At 44.2% G+C, this 22,785-nt stretch overlaps 1 protein-coding gene across 1 annotated transcript; it reads right to left on the bottom strand.

Annotated features, from left to right (window-relative positions):
* Positions 1–4,161: 4,161 nt before the first annotated feature.
* On the bottom strand, positions 4,162–20,433 carry LOC111161618 (zinc finger protein 599). The gene is made up of 4 exons (XM_022525377.1): positions 20,336–20,433; positions 17,922–18,048; positions 15,568–15,663; positions 4,162–6,173 (listed from the first exon to the last, which is right to left on the bottom strand). The coding sequence occupies exons 1-4, from the start codon at positions 20,351–20,353 to the stop codon at positions 4,651–4,653; spliced, it is 1,764 nt and encodes a 587-aa protein (XP_022381085.1). The 5' UTR covers positions 20,354–20,433; the 3' UTR covers positions 4,162–4,650.
* Positions 20,434–22,785: the final 2,352 nt, after the last annotated feature.

The raw sequence follows: 22,785 nt of genomic DNA, 5'->3' as shown, positions 1-22,785 counted from the left end.
GCGTATCAGGTGTGCGCTGGAGCTACCCTGGCTTACAAGCCTTCTGCCCCAAGGGCACCCGTATCTCTTGTAATAATTCCATAAGCCAGCTTTCAAGGTCATAACTTACCAATATTAACTTTTCCAGCTCACCAGTTGGTACAACTTTTGTTGAGGTCTTTAAATTTTATTTCTCTCGGTATTTTGTAGCAGAGTTCCAGAAATTATACATCATAGAGAGCATGGGTCAAATTTGGCCCACAGTCTGTTTTTGTAATGCCAATTAGCTTGAAATGATGTTAACATTTTTTAAATGTTGTAAAATCAAACAAAACCATCACATGTGATAGGGACCATACATGCAAAGCCTATAAATATTTCCTAGCTGGTGCTTTATAGTGAAAGTTTGCCAATCCCCGATGTGTCCTTTTTTTGGTCTGTAGGTCTTATACAGTATCTGCTGATTTACTCCTTACCATTTTGTGAGATTTTAAAAATGCTATTGTAAATGGTACCTTTTAAATTTTAGTTTTCAATTATATGCTAGTGGTAGCATATAGAATATACAATCGGTTTCTATATATTGGTCTTGTATGCTGGAAGTGTGCTAAATTTCCATGCTCCTGGTATTTCTTTGTGGATTTCTTATGATTTTGTAATACACATTCATGTTTTCTATAAATAAAGAGTTTTACATAATCCTTTTCAATCTGCCTTTTACTCTTCTTTTTACTTTTACATTTGACCTGACAGCCTGTAAAATGCTGAGTATGAGTAAAGATAATGAACATGCATTCCAGGTTCCAATCTTAAAAGTGTTCAGTATGCTGTTAGCTGAAGGTTTTTTTGTTTATGTGCTTCATATCAAGGAAATCCCCTCCAATTTCTATTTTGCTGGAGATTACTTTGAAAGAATTACCGAATTTTGTCAATTACTTCACATACAGATTTCAGATAACATGGCTTCTCTCCTTTATCCTGTAAATATGAATTACATTGACTGGTTTTTTTCAATGTTAAATCAACCTTGATTCGTGGGACAACACCCCCCCACCCCACCCAAGAGGTGGTCATGTGAGACTATCCTTTTGTATTTGATTGGATTGATTTCCTGAAATGGTCATTAAACACTTTTATGTCTATGTACCTGAGGGATATTAATCTTTAAATTTCTTTATTATGTTTTTGTATTAGGGTAATGCTGGCTTCTTCATAGAATGAGTTAGGAAACGTTTCCTTGTTTTCAGAAAGAGTTTGTGTAACCTTAGTAAAATATCTTCCTAATAATTTTTATACAATTTACAGGAAAACCATATGCATTTGCAGTTTTCATCACAGAATGGTGTTTACAGTCGCTTGTTATCTCTTTAGTGTCTATCAAATCTACAGTGATGCCTGCCCATCATTCCCGATATTGGAAATTTCATTTTTCTTTTTTTACTTCCCAGTTTTTCTAGGGGTTTGTCAATTTCATTAGCCTTTTAAAAATCCATTTCTAGTGTGTTAATTTTTCTGTATATTTTCTATTTCTGCTATTAGCTTTATCATTTATTTCTACCTAATTTGGACTTAATTTCTTTTTTTAAAAATTTACTTATTAGAAAGAGAGTGCAGCAGGGGGTGGGGAGAGGGGGAATATCAAGCAGACTCCACGGAGCATGGAGCCCAACACAGGGCTCAATCCCATGACTCTGAGATCATGACCTGAGCCAAAATCAAGAGTCAGGCACTTGACCAACTATGCCACTGAGGCATCCAGTGCTGTCCAGTGTATGTAAGTGCAAGAAGGCTGTGATGGACCTTAAAGTACACACATGTGTTAGATGGACTACCTTCGGGCAGTTGTACTGCTGTTGGCTCAGAGTTCAATGTCAATGAATCAACAATATGGCACATCCTCAAGTAGGAAGAAGAAATGCACTGATCTGTACATGAAGCCATTCCAGAAAGTGTTAAAAGTATCTTTCATAGTGGGTGATGAAGCTATGAAAAAGATAAAAAAGCAGCTCAAATTGTGGATTTGCGAGATAAAGACCCATAAAAAGGTATAGGAAGGCATTGTTCTGAGGCTGAAAGTCAAATTTTAGTCCTTACCCAGATAGGGACAATGTGAAACCTGATCAGCTAGTTGGCTGGCTTGCACATTTCAAGAGACAATACGGTATGAACAGTGTGTAGATAAGGCAGGTCCTGCAGATCAGGAGGCTGTGGAATAATAGTTTAAATACCTGCTAAATATTAATACAGAGAAAGTGTTATGTGGAAGAGCAGGTTTCAATGCCAGTGAGACTGGCTTGTTTTCATTGGCTCTTGACAAATGATCCCATACAATGCAAAAGGCCTCCAAATCCCATCTTCAAATTATTCAAATATCATGCCATCTTGCTATTGTGTGTCAATACCCACAGCAACCGACTTTAAGTGCAAACCCCTAAAGGTGTACAGAGCCCCGAATCCACAAGAACGTAAAAGGAAACTCCAGTTCAGGAGTTTGAAATAATGACATATGAGACATCAGAAACATTCTGGGATCGCTTCCACAACTGCTCATCCAAGAAGCTGACTGCTATCTCCAGGGCAGAAACCTTGCCTCCAAGGTTGCATTGATTTTGAATAATGCCCCAGTCCATTGCCATGAAGAACTTGCAAATGCCCACCCCAACCTAGATGTTCTTCTCATGCTCCTAAACACTAGGTCTGTCACCTAACCTCTCAATCAGGACATAATAAAGCTTTCGTGGTGCACAACATGAGGGAACTTTATGGTAAACCAATACAACACCAACAAGGAAATCACATGATGGACTACTGGAAGTTGGTTGCTCTATGCACTGTTGGTGATCGTGGTGCACAGCCTGGTACAGTATCAGGCAGATCACTATTAGTAATATCTGGAAGAATGGCCAGACTGCCTGAAAATTTTCAAAGGCTTTGGCAGTGTTATGGAAAATATAAAGGTCAGTGTCAAACACATAATGCGTATCGGATGGCAAATAAGTGGAAAAATCTTCAGGGACATGAGGGAGGATGTGGAAGAAATTTTGGCAGAAAAGGTAGTAGAGCCCACTAAGACCTAGAAGGATGGCAAAACAAGGCACTGAAGTCAGTAATGATGAAGACAGGGATGAAAATCCATCTACCGCTGAATGAACTGTCCCTCTCACAGCAGCCATAATATCAGAATGAAATTCTGCCTTGGGAGAATTTTCAGTGACGTGAAACAATGTGACCCTATTAGCAAATACAGCCTTGTGCAATTTTTCAAGGCACTTCAGTGGCTTGAAATAAGTACCATCAACTACTCCTTTGATTTTCTTGGAGTAAGCCAAGGTAAGAAGTTTATCCAAAGTGCACTGCTCCCCCCCCACATCCCACAGCTCTAGCAAAACTATTTAATATTAATCTTCGATTAATTTTAACTTTTTCTGCACTTTCTCTGAATGACTGCACAGTATAGCATAGTGTAGGTGTTCACATTACTGTACTGTTTACTGTGTTTATGTACAAGTATTAAATTGTGTGTATTGTATGAATGACTTAAAGAAGTACAGTAATAATAGAATACACTATACAAAATGATGTAATTGAAATATTTTTATTATAATACTGCAAATAATTTACTTCTGAGAAACATATATTCAATTCAGGTGCCTTTAAATAGAAAAAAAAATCCATGACAAGTTATGCATTGTTTGGTTGATGAAAATTGCTCCCTTAGGAGCAATGGTTCAGTATTAATTCAGTGTTTGTGATGGATGTATAGAACACAACTACAATGAATAACAAGAATTGACTAAATATACGAGCGTGTGTATGTGTGTTAAGTATTTCATGACTCGGGCCTCTAAATCTCTCACCAACATTTACGGTCCTCAAGGGTAAAAATGACAATGTTTTAGAATAAGGAATATTTTCAAGAAATGTTGGCAGTAGAGCTGCCTTCAATGTTCCAATTCTCCCGACAATAGATATATAAAAAGTACACAGGGGATGCCTGTGTGGCTCAGTTACGCATCTGCCTTCAGCTCAGGTCATGATCCTAGGGTCCTGGGATTGACACCCACATCAGACTCCTTGCTCAGCGGGGAGCCTGCTTCTCCCTCTCCCCCATCCGTGTTCTCTCTCGCTCTCTCTCAAATAAATAAATCTTAAAACACACACACACACATAGAGGGAATGAGGTCTTTCTATCTCTCATACCTACGCCATTCCCCACCCCAACCCCAATGACAAATTATCACAAGCTTGGCAGGGAAATTGGAAAGAAGCCGTACACTCTTTTCTTTTCCCTTTCTCTTCTACATCTCCTCCTCCACCTCTCATTGTACTTTTAAAACACCCTTGAGGTGGTTTTATAGTATAAATATAGGAATAATTCTTATAGACATATTTCCTAAATGCATAACCACTGGGTCTCACTTGTGGATGATTCTCGAGGGTAGTGTAAGGGTCTAGGCTGGGTCAATTTCTAATATGACCCTTGAGATGACCTGCCACAAAAAGCTTTCACACGGATGGTAATTATGTTTCTCTGCAGTATGAATTCTCAGATAATGAGCAAGATATTTCACTGGCCAAAAGGTTTTCCTGAATGGTTATATTCAAAAGAAAAGGTATTTCACCAGTAGGTGTTCACTAAAATTGACTGATGTAAACAACCTGCACAGGCCTTTAAACTCTGGTATGAATTTTTCGATGGTGAGTGAAGGATGAACTGTGGCTGAAGGTTTTTCCACATTCACCACATTCAAAGGGTTTCTCTCCAGTGTGAGTTCTCATGTGCTGAGTTAAAGCAAAGTTGTCACAAAAAGCCTTCTTACAGTGTTTGCACTCATACGGTTTTTCTCCAGTGTGGATCCTATTATGACGAACAAAATTTGCAGGTTGGGTAAAGGCCTTCCCGCATTCTCTGCATACATAGGGCTTCTCACCAGTGTGAATCCTCATGTGTCGAGTAAAGGAAGAGCTGTAGTAAAAGGCTTTTGCACATTCTTTACACTCCAAGGGTTTTTCCCCACTGTGGGTCCTATGATGTCGGATAAAAACAGAGTGGTGTGTAAAGGCTTTTCCACAATCACTGCACTTATAGGGCCTCTCGCCAGTGTGAATCCTCATGTGTTGGATTAAGGAAGAGCTGTCACAGAAGGTTTTCCCACATTCCTTGCATTCAAAGGGCTTCTCTCCAGTATGAGTCCTCTTGTGCCGGATAAAAGTAGAGCGGTGAGTGAAGGCCTTTCCACAGTCATTGCACTCGTAGGGTTTCTCTCCAGTGTGAATCCTCATGTGCTGAGTGAAGGATGAGCTGAGACAAAACGCTTTCCCACATTCTTTGCACAAGAAAGGTTTTTCTCCTGTGTGGGTCATATTGTGTTGGATAAAAGTGGAGCGGTGAGTGAAGGCCTTTCCACATTCACTGCACTCATAGAGTTTCTTTCCGGTGTGAATCCTCATGTGTTGAGCAAAGGAAGAGCTGTAGTAAAAAGCTTTTCCACATTCTTTGCACAAAAAGGGCTTTTCCCTAGTGTGGGTCATATTATGTTGGTTAAAAGAAGAGCGGTGGGTGAAAGTTTTACCACATTCTTTGCACTCATAGGGCTTATCTCCTGTGTGAATGCGCTGGTGCTCTGTGAGGTGAGACCTGCGTTTGAACGCCTTCCCACACTCAGCGCACTTGTATGGTTTTTCCCCAGTATGAAACCTCATGTGTCGAATGAAGTCTGCCATATAGCGACAGGCTTTCCCACATTCACTGCATTTAAAGGGCTTCACTCCGGCATGAATCTGCTGATGCCGAACAAGGGCCCAATTCTTGCTAAACCTTTTCCCACATTCTTTGCATTTATACAGGCTATTCCTTGCCTCTATCACAGGGTCTTTTCCTGGTCCTTGCTTGTGTTCACGTAGATCACCTTGTGTAGTGACTCGCTCCTGCAAAACCGTGAAACACAAACGATCACCGGTCTCCAAATCATCATGTTTATGGGTCAGCTTCCTAGGGCATGTCTCCTTGTGGGGGTCCGCCCCTGGCCTCCAGTTCGCTTCCCGCACTTCTGATCGCTTCTCCTGATCCCTTGCTTGCCCCAACCTGGAATCCCTGGAGAATCCCTGGGTCACTTGTTCCTCAAAGGGGGCTTCCTCAGTGAAGGCGAGCTGAGAAGCAGTAAGCTTTGTGATCTCAGGTTTTGCTTTTTCACCTGAAGGGAATCCAATACAGAAAGGTGTTTATTAGTCACGTCAACACAGAACAAACAAAATTACCATTAGGGATAGAATGAAGATGAAAATAATTCCTCTAATGCCTGCGGCATTTATACACCTACTAAGCCCAGGTTTACAATTTCTTTCTTCACTAATCCTTGGGCTCTTGACATCTCTAAAAGGCATCTCAGGAAGAAAAGCTGGGGCAGGGCATGGAGAATCTGGAGTGGAGACGACTCCTCACTCTCCAGAATAGGGGAGGGTGGGCAGAGTAATGACTACACTACATGTAATGACTGTGCCCTAACAGCCCATGGTATGACAGCACAGGGAAGGGGCACCTAATCTGACCCACGGGGGAGACAAAAGAGGTCAGTGGAGGCTATGTGGAAAAGGTGCTGTGGTAGCTTATTTATAAAGGAGAGCAGGGCTTCCCTGAGAGAGAAATTAGGAGGGAAACTGCAGCAGACGACGGAAGTACAACATGTGGTGTGTTGAGAGAATTCTGGATGCCAGGCAAAGTGAAGTGGATGGGAGGATGGTGGAGATGAGGATGGAGTGGCAGCAGGGACAGAGGAGAAAAAACAATCTCAGGATTCTGGGCTGTGGGATAGTGGGAGATGGTAAGAAACTGCTGGGTGGGCGTACTGAGTCTGCTTCATCTGAGTAAAGACCAGGTAAACAGACACCAAATAGATACTTATTCTAGATTCATCTAGATTCTAGATGAAGAGAATTATAAATTTACCACATTAATGAAAATCTATATGAAAAGGGAGATTACATTATCCTTAAATTCATCTATAAATTCAATACAACTTCAGATAAAATCCTGATAGAATTTTTCAAGGATGTTAACAAAATGATTTCTCACTTTGTGGAATTTTAAAAATCGAACAAACAGACCAGGATATCTCCACAGAAGTATAAAGAAGGGAGTCTTGGGGGGCGCCTGAGTGGCTCAGTTGGTTGAGCAACTGCCTTCAGCTCAGGTCATGATCCTGGAGTCCCGGGATTGAGTCCCGCATCAGGCTCCCAGCTCCACGGGGAGTCTGCTTCTCCCTCTGACCTTCTCCTCGCTCATGCTCTCTCTCACTGTCTCTCTCTCTCTCTCTCTCAAATAAATAAAATATTAATCTCTCCTCTTTCATTCATGATTTTATTTGGGTCCTTTCTCTTTTCTTTTTGATAAGTCTGGCCAGGGGTTTATCGATCTCGTTAATTCTCTCAAAGAACTAGCTCCTAGTTTCGTTGATTTGTTCTATTGTTTTTTTGGTTTCTATTTCATTGATTTCTGCTCTGATCTTTATGATTTCTCTTCTCCTGCTGGGTTTAGGGTTTCTTTCTTGTTCTTTCTCCAGCTCTTTTAGGTGTAGGGTTAGGTTGTGTACCTGAGACCTTTCTTGTTTCTTGAGAAAGGCTTGTACCGCTATATATTTTCCTCTCAGGACTGCCTTTGTTGTGCGTATCTTCATTTTTTAAGCCTTATTTACTGTGGTAAAATAAATACGTAACATAAAATTTAACATGATAAAACAATCTTAAAATGTAGTGGATAGAATAATTAGATGAAGTGGAAAAACTCCTTGAAAGACTCAAATTACCAAACCTGACACAAGAAAAACAATATATGAATAGCCCTTATATTTACCCTAAAAGCAAATTTTGTTACGGACTCCACGTTTGTGTTCCCCCACAATTCATGTGTTGAAGCCCTAACCTCCAATGTGAATTTGGAGATAGGGCCTTTATGGAAGCAACTGAGGTGAAATGAGGTGATCAGGGTAGGTCCCCGATCTGGTAGGATTAGTGTCCTTCTAAGAAGAGACACCAGAGTGTTCTCCCTCTTCTCCTAACCGTCACCAGCACTCATACGAAACCTAGGAAAGAGGATGGTCTCCCTTTGTCTTCTTATGAGGACACCAATCCCATCATGGGGGATCCACCCTCATGAGCTCATCTAAACCCAATCATCTCCCCAAATCCCAACCTGACAGCATCCCACTGGAGGCCCTAACCCCCAGCTCCAATTATGAATTTGGAGAGGACACATAACAATGTTCACAATAACAGAGAAAAGGTATGTCAATCAACCAGCTCAGGACACAGCAAATGTTCAGTAAGGTGTACACCCCTATGATCATTATTAGAGGTGCTGCACTTGCCAGTCAGAATGTCAGCAGTAACATGAGTAAGAACATTCTCAGTAGTGTGGTGCTGAAAAACACTACTCGGTCTCAAAAAATAAATACCTGCTCCCCAGTGTGCATAGTAGCTGACGACTCTTGCACATGTCTACCGGGAATGTGAAATGCTGCGGTCGCTTTGAAACTGTTTGGTGGTTTCTACTGAAGCTAATCATATACCTACACCATGATCCAGCCAGGCCACTCATTTGCATATTTCCAACAGAAATGTGTGCTTAGATCCAACAAAAAATATGATCAAGAATATTCACAGCTGCATTCTTCACAATATTCTGAAACTGGAGAACAAGCCAGATAACAAGAAAATGGATATATAAAACCTATTCATTCACTGAGACATTGCCCAGTTAAGAAATAACTCTGAATTTTGCAACCCAGATGAGGGAACCTCAGAGCCACGATTATCAAAAGAAGACAGACGTAACAGTATTATGCACTGTGGGGGTCCATTTATAAGTCTTTAAAACTAATCTAGTGATTGAGTTGAATGCCGGCTACTTCGGTAAAAGGGGATATTAATAAAGAGGGAGCAGAAGAAACCTGGGAGGTGCTGGAAATACTTCTTGACCTGTGTGGTGGAAAGTTGGGTTTACACATGTAATATTTCATGAAGATGAACCTTTAAAATCTATATATTCACTGTAAGTTACACCTTCAAACAGCAATTAAAGAAGATAGTAAAACAGTAACGGGGAAGCCTAGGAGTCCTGGGTAGCTGTCTCTTCAGAGAATGAGAAAAGTCCTCCCAGAAGCTTGCTTGTTCCCGTGAAATAGAGTTGTCAACAGTTACATGTGTTGGAGAGTCAAGAACATTTTGGTTTCATGCTTCCCCAATGTGTCCGAAACTTCACTGTGTTTTCCGTGTTGAGTTGAGAGAAGGTGAAGATACAGAAGGGGCAGGAAATAAGTGAAAATCATGGTCCCGGAGGCAGCAGCCTCCTGTACGGAATCTCCTAATTCCTACCTCGTGGTGCTTACACCCTGCTATGATGCTCTCAGGCAGAATGCCAGATTGGCTTGATTGGCTTCTAAAGAACAGACTGTGGCCAGGCCCAGGCGGCGGAATGTAAAAGATGGGGCTATGTGCTGCACCCCTCTTGCTGGAGTCTCTCCCACCATCACCTGATCTGAAGAAGGAAGGTGACAGGTGGGAGGGGTCCCTGACTGCGGCGTGAGGCGGACCCCTCCAAGTTGTGTCTGGACCTCTAAGCCACAGATGGGTAACAGGAAATAAGGGATATTTCAAGCTACATTTGTGGGAATACTGCCAGGCAGCAACAGATAACTAATACACCTGAGAAGTCGGGCGACGGTGTGATCTAGACTCTGCTGGGGGAACTCGCCACGCCGGGCATGAGAACTCTCCCACAGAAGTGAGAAGGAAGGCGCAGGAGGAGTCTGTCAGGGGTAAAGGGAAAGAAGGCTGAGTGCGTAGTCTTTCTTCTGAATGTGAAGTAGGTCACATGCTGAGTTACCAGCAGCAAGGGGGGTGGTGGTATCTGGAAGGACGGTGAGCGGACAGGGAAGCGGGTGGAAGACAGAGAGGGGACCAGAGGCAGGCAGCAGACACAGGGAGAGTGGCTGGGAGTCTGCTAGCATCATGCAGGCAAGAGATGAGTACGGCTTGGACGAGGATGCTCATGGGCAAATGACAGAGCTGGTGAAGGTGACAGATTCTGGAGAGATGGAAGATGACACGTGATCGAGATTCAGGAATGGCGGCATAGAGGGTATGAAGACGATGCAAGTGGTGTGGGGTCTTCCTTTTGTTCCTGGCTTCCTTGACTTACAGAATGATACGACCAGTAGTTGAAAATGGGGAGATGGGAGAAGAGGGCCAAATCATGAGTTGTTGTTTTTTTTTTTAAAGATTTTATTTATTTATTTGACAGAGATAGATCACAAGTAGACAGAGAGGCAGGCAGAGAGAGAGAGAGAGGGCCGAAGGCAGCGGCTTAACCCACTGAGCCACCCAGGTGCCCCACATGAGGTTCTTTTTAGGATGACAGTGGGAGACTGGATTCCTGGAACATTCAAGTGAAGACATGGAACGGCAGAGCGGGGTGAAGGTATGAGACGGCCTCTAAGGGGTGAGGAGGGGAGGGCAGGACACTTGTTGGCCGAGCAGCTGGAAGGAACAGGAGTGGGGAGAGATCACGAATCTGCAGTGATGCCTCTCCATCCTTCCATCCTTTCCATGGCTTCAGCGGCTCTTAGTTCAACTGTGAGGCTGACAAAGGCAAATATCCCCTTGAGGTTTCATAAGACAGGAGGGCAAGAAGAGAACAAGGCTAGGGACTGCATCCGAATATCTGCTTCGCAAATGGAAGGATGGATACATGCAGGGATGTGTACGCCACACACATCTGCCGTGCCACACCCAGTTGTGTGCCCCTAGCCATGCTTGTGTTTTACCCAGGAATGCCCCCCCCAAGCCAGCACTGCAAGCTCTGCCTAGCCAGACACCCACAGGTGCCATTGCACACCCTGCCCGGTCACTCGACCTTCATGGGCCACAACCAGCCACATGCTCTCCATCACCAGTGGGCACTATGCCCAGCAACTGAGTGCCCAGCTGCTGCCATGCGCTACTCCTAGCCACCAAGACACCCCAACCACTGCACTGCACACGGCAGCCTGCTCCAGCCAACGTTGTGTGCTGTGCTCAGCCTTGTGCCCCCAGCCACCGCAGGACCTCAGGAGATCCTCAGAGGACTAGTGGCCTATGGCCAATCTAGCTAATATGGCCACCCTGCTCCCGAGTTCCCAGGTGGGCACACTCCCAGGGGCTGGCCTGCCTGGGTCCCACTAACACCACAGAGAACAAGTATAGCCTACAATAGGTAGAGTCAGTGTGGACAAGAGCACTGAAAGGAAAAGTGACTCCGACACAGCAGCAGGATGTAAGCAACACACGTCGGATACTCGTCAGAAGGGCCAAGGTTCTGAACAAGGGGACATCACACAACTGGGCACTCCAGGACCTCTTCATAGAGTCACTACTTTCAAGAGCGGAAGATACAATTGACTTTTTTTCTTTTAAGCTGACTTTCTTAACACACAGAAACAGACATAGACAAGCAAAGTGAGGAGACAGAAAAATTTATCTGGTGGTAACCATGTATCAAAAAGCACTAATAAATATGCAAAGAATAAAGAGAAAGAAATCCAAATATATCACTCAAGAAAATCAGCAAAACATGAAAGAGCAAAAGACAAAAAGGATCAGAGAAAATCTACAGAAACAACCACAAAACAAGCAATAAAATGGCAGCCAATATATATCCATCAATAATTACTCTGAATGTAAATGGGCTAAATGCTCCAATCAAAAGTTATAGGGTGAAAGAATGGATATTAAAAACAAGACCCATCTATATGCTGCCTACAAGAGACCCATTTTAGACCGAAAGATACCTGCAGATTGAAAGTGATAGGATAGAGGGATGCCTGCGTGGCTCAGTTGGTTAAGCCTCCAACACTTAAAATTTTTTACTTAAATTCAATTTAGTTAACGTACAGTGTATTATTAGTTTCAGGAGTAGAGTGTAGTGATTCATCAGTTGCATACAATACCCAGTGCACATTACATCACATGCCCTCCTTAATGCCCATCACCCAATTACCCCATCGCCCCCCAATCTTCCCTCCAGGAACCCTCAGGTTGTTTCCTATAGTTAAGAGTCTCTTATGGTTTGCCTCCCTGTTTTTATCTTACTTTATTCCTTCCCTTCCCCTATGTTTATCTGTTTTGTTTCTTAAACTTCACATATGAATGAAATCATATGGTATTTGCCTTTTGCTTAGCATAATACCCTTTAGTTCCATCCACATTGTTGCAAAAGGCAAGATTTCATTCTTTTTGATGGCCGAGTAATATTCCTGTGTGTGTGTGTGTGTGTGTGTGTGTGTGTGTGTGTGTGTTTATACCACATATTCTTTATCTACTCACCTGTCAGTGGACATCTGGGCTCTTTCCATAGTTCGGCTATTGTAGACAGTGCTTCTATAAACAGTGGGGTACATGTGCCCCTTCAAATCACTATGTTTGCATCCTTTGGATAAAAACCTAGCAGTGCAATTGCTGGGTCATAGAGTAGCTCTATTTTTAACTTTTTGAGGAACCGCCATACTGTTTTCCAGAACGGCCACCAGCATGCATTCCCACTAACAGTGTAAGAGCGTTCCCCTATCTCTGCATCCTTGCCAACATCTGTTGTTTCCTGAGTTAATTTTAGCCATTCTGACTGGTGTGAGGTGATATCTCATTGTGGTTTTAATTTGTATTTCCCTGATGTAGAGTGATGTTGAGCATTTTTTCATATGTCTGTTAGAAACCTCCAACAATTTTTTTTAAAGATTTTATTTATTTATTTGACAGAGAGTGAGAGATCACAAGTAGGCAGAGAGGCAGGCAGAGAGAGAGGGGGAAGCAGGCTCCCGAATGAGCAGAGAACCCGATGCAGGGCTCAATCCCAGGGCCCTGAAATCATGACCTGAGCTGAAGGCAGAGACTTAACCCAATGAGCCCCCAGGTACCCGTAGAAGCCTCCAACTCTTGATCTCAGCTCAGTTCTTGATCTCAGGGTCTGAGGTCAAGTCCCATAGTGGGCTCTGCCCTTGGTGTTGAGCCTACATTAAAGAAAGAGAGAGAAAGAGAGAGGAAGGAAGGGAGAAGGAAAGAAGGAAGGAAGGAGAAAAAGAAAGGAGAGAAAGAAAGAAAGAAAGGGAAGGAGAGAGGGAGGAAGAAGAGAAAATGAGAGGACAGAGAAACATCTATCATACAAATGGATGCCAAAGAAAGCCAGAGCAAGAATACTTATTTTGGACACGTTAAAACAAAGACTAACAAATGACAAAGAAGGACACTATATAATAGCAAGGAGGACAGTCCAAGAAGAAAATATAACAATTGTAAATGCTTATGCAATCAACATAGGAGTCAAACACATGAAACAGTTTGTAACAATCATAAAGGAACTAATCAATAATAATACAACACTGGTAGAGGACGACAACAACAGCCAAATTATGGAAAGAATTATGTCCACCAACTGAGGAATAGATAAAGAAGATTTGGTATAAAAAAAAAAGAAGAAGAATAAAAAAGGAAAAAGAAGATGCGGTATATATACGCACTGGAATTTTACTCGATCATAAAAAAGAATGAAATCTTGCCATTTGTAACGACATGGATGGAGCTAGAGAGCATAATGGTAAGTGAACTAGTCAGAGAAAGACAAATACCATATGACTTCACTCATGTGGAATTTAAGAAACAAGACAAATGAACATAGGGGCGACAAGAAGGAACACCAAGAAACAGACTCTCAGCTATAGAGAACAAACTGATGGTTACTGGAAGGGAGGTGGGCCGCGAGAATGGGTTAAATAGGTGATGGGTATGACAAAGGCCACTTGTGACAAGCACTGGGTGTTGTATGTAAAGTGATGAATCACTAAATTCTACACCTGAAACTAATATTACACTGTAGGCAAGTGGAATTTAAATAAAAACGTGGAAGAAAAAAAGATTAAAAAATAAATTACTAATTCAATTTCTCATTTAAAAAAAACACCATGATTAAGTGGGATTTATTCTTAAGTTGCAAGAGTCATTCAACATTTGTAAATCATTCAATGGGATAGGAAGTGACCAAGCATTTAGAGCTTTTCTCTTCCTTGGTTCATTGATCACACTGACACAGCACATCAATAAGCAAAAGGATGAGAAGCATATGATCATTTCAATAGAGACAGAAAAAGCCTTTGACAAAGTACATGACCTATTCATGATAAAAACCCTCAACAAAACATATTTAGAGGGAACATACCTCAACACAATAAAGGTCATCTATAAGAAACCCAGAGCTAATATCATCCTTTATGGGGGAAAAACTGAGAACTTTTCCCCTAAAGTCAGGAACACGGCAGGGATGTCCACTCTCACCACTTTCATTCAACATAGACTGGAAGTCCTAGCCACAGCAATCAGACAACAAAAGAAATGAAAGGAATCCAAATCAGTAAGGAAGAAGGAAAACTTTCACTATTTGCAGATACCATGATACTACAGAAAACCTGAGAGACTCCACTTAAAAAACTGCTAAAACGGATTCATTTCCCAGTTTGACCCAACACGCAGGCTAATGCCCAGTTCTTATCAATGGAACGTGAATGGAAGCGACGTATATGTGCGAGTGGATAGGACTACAGATCTTCCTCGACTTATGATGGGGGGGGGGTCCCATCCTGATAAATCCATCAAATGCATTTAGTACACCTCAGCCACCCCACGACAGAGCTTAGCCTGGACCACCTGAAACGTCTCTGTACACTCACACTAGCCTACAGCTGGGCAAAATCATCAAACACAGACTATTTCATAATAAAGTGTTGGATATCTCATGCATGTATTGACTACTGCACTGAAAGTGAAAAACACAATGGTATAAGGGCACTGGCTGTTCACCTGCACGACCCCATGGCGGACTGGGAGCTGTGACTCGCTGCCGCTGCCCATCATCAGGAGAGACGGTCACGCTGCAATGTCACCAGCCCAGGAAAAGATCCAAACTCAAAATTCAAAGTCCAGTTTCTACTGAACGCACACTGCTTTCACACCACTGTAAAGTGGAAGAATCCAAAGCTGAATGACTCTAAGGTGGGGACTGCCTGTACTCCCCTTCTCTCCTAGTCCTCTTGGCCAATGGGATGACACCAGGGCGACCTTAAAGCAACAGAATGCACTGGATCTCTGGCTAAATATGTGGTAAGGAGTTCCCCCGCTAACCCACCATAACCATGGCAGGAATGAGGAAAAAACTCCTTATCTGATGACCCACCCAGATTTTGGAGTTCATCTTTTACAGGAGAGAATTAACATAGTGTAACATGTATGTCAAACGTACAGCAAGATCATGCAACTTCCCAGGGTCAAGAGCCTGGTGAGTGGCCAAGCATTTAGAGCTTGTCTCTTAATCAGTATACTATGTCCTAACCCTAATAAAGAACAGTGTGACGGGATGGAAAGAAAGGGCCAACAGGGCTGGACTACTACGTCACCTAACAAGACACCAGGAAGGACACGAAAAGAACCTGCCCATGGAATTTCAGATGCAGTAATCTCCTGGGAGTCTGTCAGTTGCCAGGACACCCACCTGCCAGGCTCTCAGCCACCTACCTGTGTAGGCGCTTTTAGAGAGGCCTCTCTTCACTGCCCACAGTTCCTGCCCCTGCTCCACAAGGGAGATCAGCTCTGCTTTGGGAACAGGACGCCCTGTGCATGGAGAGATAAATGGGGCATGGGTACGCAGGGAAGGACAAAAGGAGGTCTCGAGCACACAGGAGTATACACCTTTCACACACCACCATGAAACCCCAGAAAGGAAACGACTCTTTCCAGAAGGTGTTCCCTAATGAAGCCGGTAGAATTCAACCTCCCCGTGGATCAGAACTATCTGGAGAGGTCTGGTTTGAACACAGAACGAATTAAACTGAATCTCTGGGCGTAAGGACAGAACACAGGAAGTCTGAAAAGCCCCCCAGGTGATTCCAGGGCCGGAAGATGGCTAAAAACACTGGACTAAATCACCTGCTGAATGGCATCTACTGCTGTCAGATGTCCCAAGTTGGCCGTGACCTAAATCTGCTACCCACTCTGAAGAACAAGCCTTTACTCCAAGTTGGGAAGACAGAGCTGAAGGTGGGGGCCTGCTGCCCCACCTGCTGCTGTAGCATCCCATGGGTACTTCGAGGAAACCGGCCTGATGGCCCGGACCAAGGAGAGAACGCAAACAGACACGCCTGGGTTGGCATCTGCCAGGCCAGCAGCCAGCGTCACCTCAGGGCTTCTCATCAGGCAAAGTCATTACGTCTTTTAGGGGTGAAATCAGCATGAAGAGGTTTTCTGGGACACACTCCAAATGCTTTTGCCAAATGTGAAGGCTTAAAGACAGGAGGATTCTAGAGAAACCAGTGACTAAGGCACCGGGACCCTCAGAAACTCGGACTGGAAGATCCTGTACTACAGGCCAGAATGCATCCAGCGAATGGTCACTGGTGTCTGCCAGATGCCTGGCCCTGAGCTCAGGGACCAGGGAGTGTCAAAGTTAAATCAGACCTTCCTTCATCTGTCATGGAACTGAATCCCTGTCCCCACTGGGACTTGGCTCCTGTTGGTCCCTCCACCTAGAATACTATTCCCCGTGCATCTCCTTTCAACAACTAGTCACAGTGGTCACTACCACCATTTACTGCACTGACGACTGACCTCCTGGGTCAGTCAGACGAGGCTGGGAGAGCGCCGTCATGGTGACCATCTGGACGTCTGGGAAAAGGGAGACCTCGGGCCTCCATCGGCTTGCATTCAAACCGATTTCTGGGAAAACTTGCCATTTCAAGTTTTAGTGGGAAAATATTTGGGATTTACTGTTAGTACGTATAATAAATACATGTGTCACACTTGCTATGTTCCCAGTTCTATTCTAAGCACTTCACAGATACTAGGTCACTTGGGCTAAGTCAAAGGTTACTATAAATAGACAATAAAATTGGGGCACCTGGGTGGCTCAGTGGGTTAAACCTCCACCTTTGGCTCAGGTCATGGTCTCAGGGTCCTGGGATCAAGCAAGCCCCACATCGACCTCTCTGCTCAGCAGGAAGCCTGCTTCCCCCGCCACCCACGCCTGCCTCTCTGCCTACTTGTGTTTCCTCTTTCTCTCTGTCAAATAAATAAATATTTTAAACAACAACAGAAACCTTAAACAAACAAACAAACAAACAAAAAGACAATGAAATAAAATAACTGTATTAGAGCCCAGGAAGCTCACGCTGCCTCCTCAAGGCTCCGTGTCCTATAGCTCTTCTTTCTGAAGGGGAAATTGGCCAACAGACACAGGACAGCTAAAGAAGCAGCACCAAGCCCAGACTTTTCCAACAACAATCAGAAGGCAGGAAAGAGGAAGAAAAAAGCTTTCTTAGATGCCCATCAACACCATTTGATGACATGTCTGTACACCCTCTAAAATGATCTCCCTCAGCTGCAGAGAAGCAAGGCACAGGCCTTAGGAAATAAGGGACAAGTGTGCAGGTACCAGGGGCCAAAGCCATTTAGCTGAGATTGTGCCACTTAGAAAAATACCATGAGCACTGATGTCAAATATCTTCCTGTTCATCTGATTCACCCACTTCTTGGAGAACCTCCCATTACCCACAGGTCCTGCTAAATGGGCTGTGAGGACATTTGACCCAACCAAACTGAACTAATCACTTTAGCTCTTATGGAGATCTGAAATAAGGACGTCAGAATGAGGCCAGCTTACGCTGGACACTTGGGTAAAAATGTTGAGAATTATGTTTCTTATACAGTAATCCCTGTTGCACACACAGGGAGGCCAATAAGAGGTTAGAACAGAATATGCCTAGGCTGTGGGGAGACAGGAAGGTGGGTCCCAGAGACCTTCATCAACCATGCTAAGAGAGAAAGAGTGGAATGAAAACCTGTGGGTAGCACTCAAGAGAGCACTGAATCCTTACTCAGTGAGACCAGGAGCCCACAAGTCTCCAACATCACCTCCCGGTATAAGGTCCCCTGGGCCAGGTCCAGATGTCTCCATTCCTCCCCAGTGAAGGTCATGGCCACGTCTTGAAAGGACACCAAAGCCTGGAACATCAAACAGAGATGGTGGGTGGCCATACATTATTAGATGAGATGCGAGCCTGTTGGTTGCCTCTGGCAGAAGTCCAGAAAGATGAGGCCTGAACCCCCAAGTATCTCCTGAGAACCTAGCTCTGTGCTGAGCTCAGGAGGGAGGCACATGGTGCCTGTGACAGAACAAAAGATGTGGGAGAGCAAAGGCTCCTGTGCAGGAAGCCATTGGAGAAAGACACAAAACCATGATCATCTCATGCAGGCAGTAAGGAGCAGAGAGTAAACCCATGAGGTAAGCGCCATCCCCTCCATTCACAAGTAGCAAATGGAGGCTCAAAGCTAACTGGAATAGAGTTGTATGTCTAATGAGAAGGGGCAAGATTTGCACCCAGTCCCTCGGGTCCAGCCATGGTGGGAGATTTAGATTTAATCTAAGTATGACATAGTCCCAGAGGGAAAAATCTTTCATTCTTCAATCCCTTATTGGGCACTGGTCAGGTCCAGCACTGTTCGAGGCCTGGAGATGGAGCAGAGAACAGCAGCTCACACTCTGGGGCTGGGGAAGGGTCCCCGTCAAGAAATTAAAGAAATGACCAAGATCAAGTCATATGGCCCTAAGAGCTCAAAAAAAAAACAAAAAACAAAAGAGAATGAACTGATTGCAAACATTAGGGGACTTAGGTGGGGTAACCAGAGAAGGCCTCTCTCAGGGGACACTGGAATGAGGCTGGAGTGAAGTTGGGGAGCAGGCCAGGTGAGGAAAGATCAATAACCAACATAAGTCCCAAAGGTGGTCAGAGCTAGGACGAGTGAACGGGAGGACTTGCTAGAGAGTAACTCCAGGCCTGTTGTGTTTACAACCCAAGAGACACAGCATTCCTGTACATTGTCACTAATGAATATTGGAGTCACTCTTCAAGACAGGTCTCCCCCACTAGCTGAAAGCACAGTGTTCCTAGGAAAAGATCCCTAAGCCAAAATGCAGTAAAGTGAAAAGTATCCCCCAACTTTCTCAAGGTCCCCCTTACTGCTAACTTTGCTTTTAGGAAAAACTTATATTAGCACCTGTTCTCACCAACCAAAAGAAACTCCAAGAGGATTTTTGTTTTTGCCTTACTAATGTAGTCTCTCCTAAAAGTCAGTGGCAAAATCCAAACCTTTGAAAAGTGGGGGAACCTGAGTAAGAAAATGTGTTCTACGGGAAAATGGATTCAGTGCTGCAAGCTGCAAACCAGCTTCACTTGTAATACAGAGATGGCAACTGCAAACTTCAATCTGGTGACTGTCTTGTGTTCCCACCTGTCCAGGGACCTTCCACACCAATCAGAGAAGCAGCAATTCAAAAAACGCAGCTCCCATCCCTTCTCCCAGCTTCCAGCTGGGTAGAGGTCTGTGGCCAGGAGGCCCAAAGGCCAGACTCTCCCTGGTGTGAGCCTAAGAGCAGAGCAGGACCAGCTTGGTCCCTCTCAGAATCGCACCCAGTGTGATTGATCTCTGAGCAATGAAGGACACATGTCACACACATATCCTCTCTGGTTCCCTCAACTGAGAGAGAATAATCGTCAATACACACAGTATTCCAATTTTAGACCCGAAGGAATGGAGGCCAATGGCCGGGAAAAGGCAAGTTGAGGTCAGAGGCAGAAATGCAGGCCTCCCCTTCTAACCTCTGGTCGGGGTTCAGAACCCTGGGTTAGGAGTGATTAAATCTACCCCCTCCCGCCGCCACTGTATTCCTCCAGAACCAGATCCAAGAGCACGAAGAAGGAATGGTGAAGATGATGAGGGAAGAGAAAGCAAGCTGAGGACAAAGCAGAAGCTGACACCCTGCAACCTCCCTCCCACTCTGCACTACTGGGTGGGACATGTGTGACATTCTTCCAGGAATCTCCCAACCTTCTATAAATACCTTGCTAGAGAGGAAAAACCACCTTAACCAGACAATGGGAAGGCCTCAAGGCCTCAGGTATATTGTTAAGTCCTTTTAGCATATGAAAGTTTTACTGAAACCTCCTTTTTTCCTTACCTCCCACAACCCCATCAAATAAAACCTGTCACCGCTCACAACCCCAGGGCAACAGCTCTTTCTGCCCACAGGTCCTGTCTCTGTGCTTTAATAAAACCCCCATTTTGCACCAAAGATGTCTCAAGAATTCTTTCTTCGTGGTTGGCTCTGGACCCCACCCCCACTGAACCTAATTTATATTCTAAAACTTCATCAGAGAGTCCCAGGGTCAGTATCACTGCCGGCTGAAGAGCGAGGATCCCAGCGCGTGAGCCTGCGCGACGCTCCACTCACCAGCGCCCGCGCCGCCATGACGCCCACGGGCGGAGCGAGACCGCGAGAAGCAGGGACTAAAGCGCGTCCAGCGGGCTCAGCCGACCCCTCACCCCAGCCCTGGGCCGGGTGACAACAAGGTCCCCAGCGGGTGCCTCGGAAACGAAGGGCTAGTGTCGAGGCGCCGGACAGGCGAGGGGGACAGCTCCGTTACAGGTGCTGTCGGGCTCATACAAAACCGTGGATTTAGGTCCTACCCTCCTCACTGTCCTCTGCTCATTCTGGAAAACTCTTCCGAGAGCGCCCTCTCCTCAGCGCTGGAAGCAGAAGCGCAATTTGACACAGCCCCGTTACAACCAAAAGTCGCCGCAAGGAAGACGCTAGAAGGCCGATCCGCCGTGCGGCGGAAATACCCCTCTCCGCTCTCTGTCATTGGCTGAGCGTCCACCCACGTCGGATGCTTTCTGGGTAATGTAGTTTCTGACTGCATCTAGGCAGCATGCGTTCTGTTCTCTGAGACACCTGGTGTTGAAGCTCCAAAGACAGGAGTGTGGCTCTAAAGAGTTCCAAGGAGAAGCTCACAGATTTCAGTGGCCTTTCAATCACCTCCTTCACCTCAAACAGGTGACGCATACCTTGACCTTCCTCCCTGTGTAGGGGATTGGGATAACTCACTTCTCCTTTCCGAGTCAGTATTCACAATGAAAAATGAAGATAATTCTTGAATGTAGTGATTTTTAAAGTTCCCTATTCAGCAGATTCCAATCTGCAGACCAGTACAGCATTGCCTGGGAATTTGTTACATGTACAGGCCTCACTTCACTCCTACTGAATCAGGAACTCTGGGCTAGGGCCCCACGTCTTTGCTTTAATAAGCGCTCCAGAGGATTTTAATGCTCCAAAACAGGTGAGTCCCAGCCTCTTTAAAATCCACCTCTTTTGTGGGAGATGACTAAAAAGAGCTTAGTAGCAGACCTGGAACATAATGGTAAGTACAGAAGAGCTAGGGCCGTCATTATGATTATGATTACTATTTTATGTTAGTATCATTGGCAATGTCATCCAAGGATCTGGCATACACTGCTCTGATACAGGAAGTTTGATACTTGTTTGCAGAGACATTGGGGACATTTGTCAAAATATATAATGCTTTGACTCAACAAGGAGCCTCCGTAATAGTATTTAAAATTTTTACATAATACACTCAAATCAGGCAGAAGCGTTATTCAAGACTGCTTTTGACTTCCTTTATGACAGGGCCTCTTCTATGATATGGACACTGAAACCAAAGCAAATGGGAAGAAAGATTGGTGCAGTATAGAAATGTTTTCAGAGAAATGAGAAACCAAAAAAGTCACACAAAAATTATGATGTAGTTCCACAAAGTTATATCAAGTGTGCCTGCCTCTCCTGCCTCCCCTTCCACCTCTTCCATGTCTGCCACCCCTGGTCCAGCAAGACCTTCCCCCTCCTCTTCCTTCTCCTCTCCTCATCCCACTCAATATGAAGATGATGAGGTTGAAGACCTTTATGCTGATCCAATTCCACTTAGTGAATAGTTAGTTAAGAGTTAAGAATGGTCATACTTTATAGGTAATAAACTCATCTGTTGTATATCTGTGAAAATCTAATAACTCCATGGCCAGAACGGTATGAAACTTTTTCATGTCATCATCACCGTCATCTAAGTACTCATATAGAACTTTAGGATCACCTGAGAATTTGTTAAAAATGCAAGTTCTCGGTCCCATCTGATGAGGGAGCAGAAGTCCAGCTGAAGACAAAGCACAAGCCGACATCCTGCAGAAGCCTCCCTCGTCAGTTTGACCAGACTGTCTTGGTTTTAGCCCTGAAAGTCCCGTGTACTAGAAACACCCAGAGTCTCACTGTTCAGTGATAGGTACGGAAGTCTGCAGCAAACCCATACACTAACCAAAAATATATGGGCTGAAAGAAAAACGTTTTAATGCCAGGATGCTGGCTATGGTATAGATTATTGGCTATGTGTCGATGTTGTAGCTGGCCCAGTTCACAACTGAGTGATATTATAATGAGGCATCATGTATAAATGATATCTTACTTAACCTGATTCCACCTAATGTATAGTTAAAGAAGCCACAGAAAGTGAAGCAGTTTCCTTATCTATGTTGATCCCACCCCGTATCATTTTTCTGTCTTAATTCTTTCCTCTTCTTGCATGTCTGTCCCTGTATTTGTTTTCTATCAGTGCTCTAAATAAAAAAATCACTGGTTGAAAACAATATCACTGGTTGAAAACCATAACTGATTTATCATCTTGAAGTCCCTGAGCCCTTGTGATAAGGGGAAAACTGTATTCTAAGATGGCAGGCCAAACCAGCAAGGGAATTCCCGTCCCCTTCTCAAAGCCCTTCCAGGTTCTTCTTCCCTATCTCGTTTCCCCACATGCGCCAAAAGTACCAAGTATACGGAATTAGAAGGGTATAAGTTAC

The sequence above is a fragment of the Enhydra lutris genome, unplaced genomic scaffold, assembly GCF_002288905.1.
Source record: "Enhydra lutris kenyoni isolate GAN:26980312 unplaced genomic scaffold, ASM228890v2 scaffoldscaffold85, whole genome shotgun sequence".
Taxonomy (NCBI): Eukaryota; Metazoa; Chordata; class Mammalia; order Carnivora; family Mustelidae; genus Enhydra; species Enhydra lutris.
The sequence above is the reverse complement of the archived record's forward strand: the minus strand, read 5'-3'. Positions and strand labels throughout refer to the sequence as shown.

Excerpts from the sequence above, each read along its gene's own strand:
- LOC111161618 (XM_022525377.1), bottom strand. Across the intron at positions 15,664-17,921 it reads TGGGCTCCTGGTCTCACTGA|GGCGTCCTGTTCCCAAAGCA; the intron begins GTAAGGATTCAG and ends CTCCATGCACAG. Across the intron at positions 6,174-15,567 it reads CTCTAAAAGCGCCTACACAG|GTGAAAAAGCAAAACCTGAG; the intron begins GTAGGTGGCTGA and ends GATTCCCTTCAG.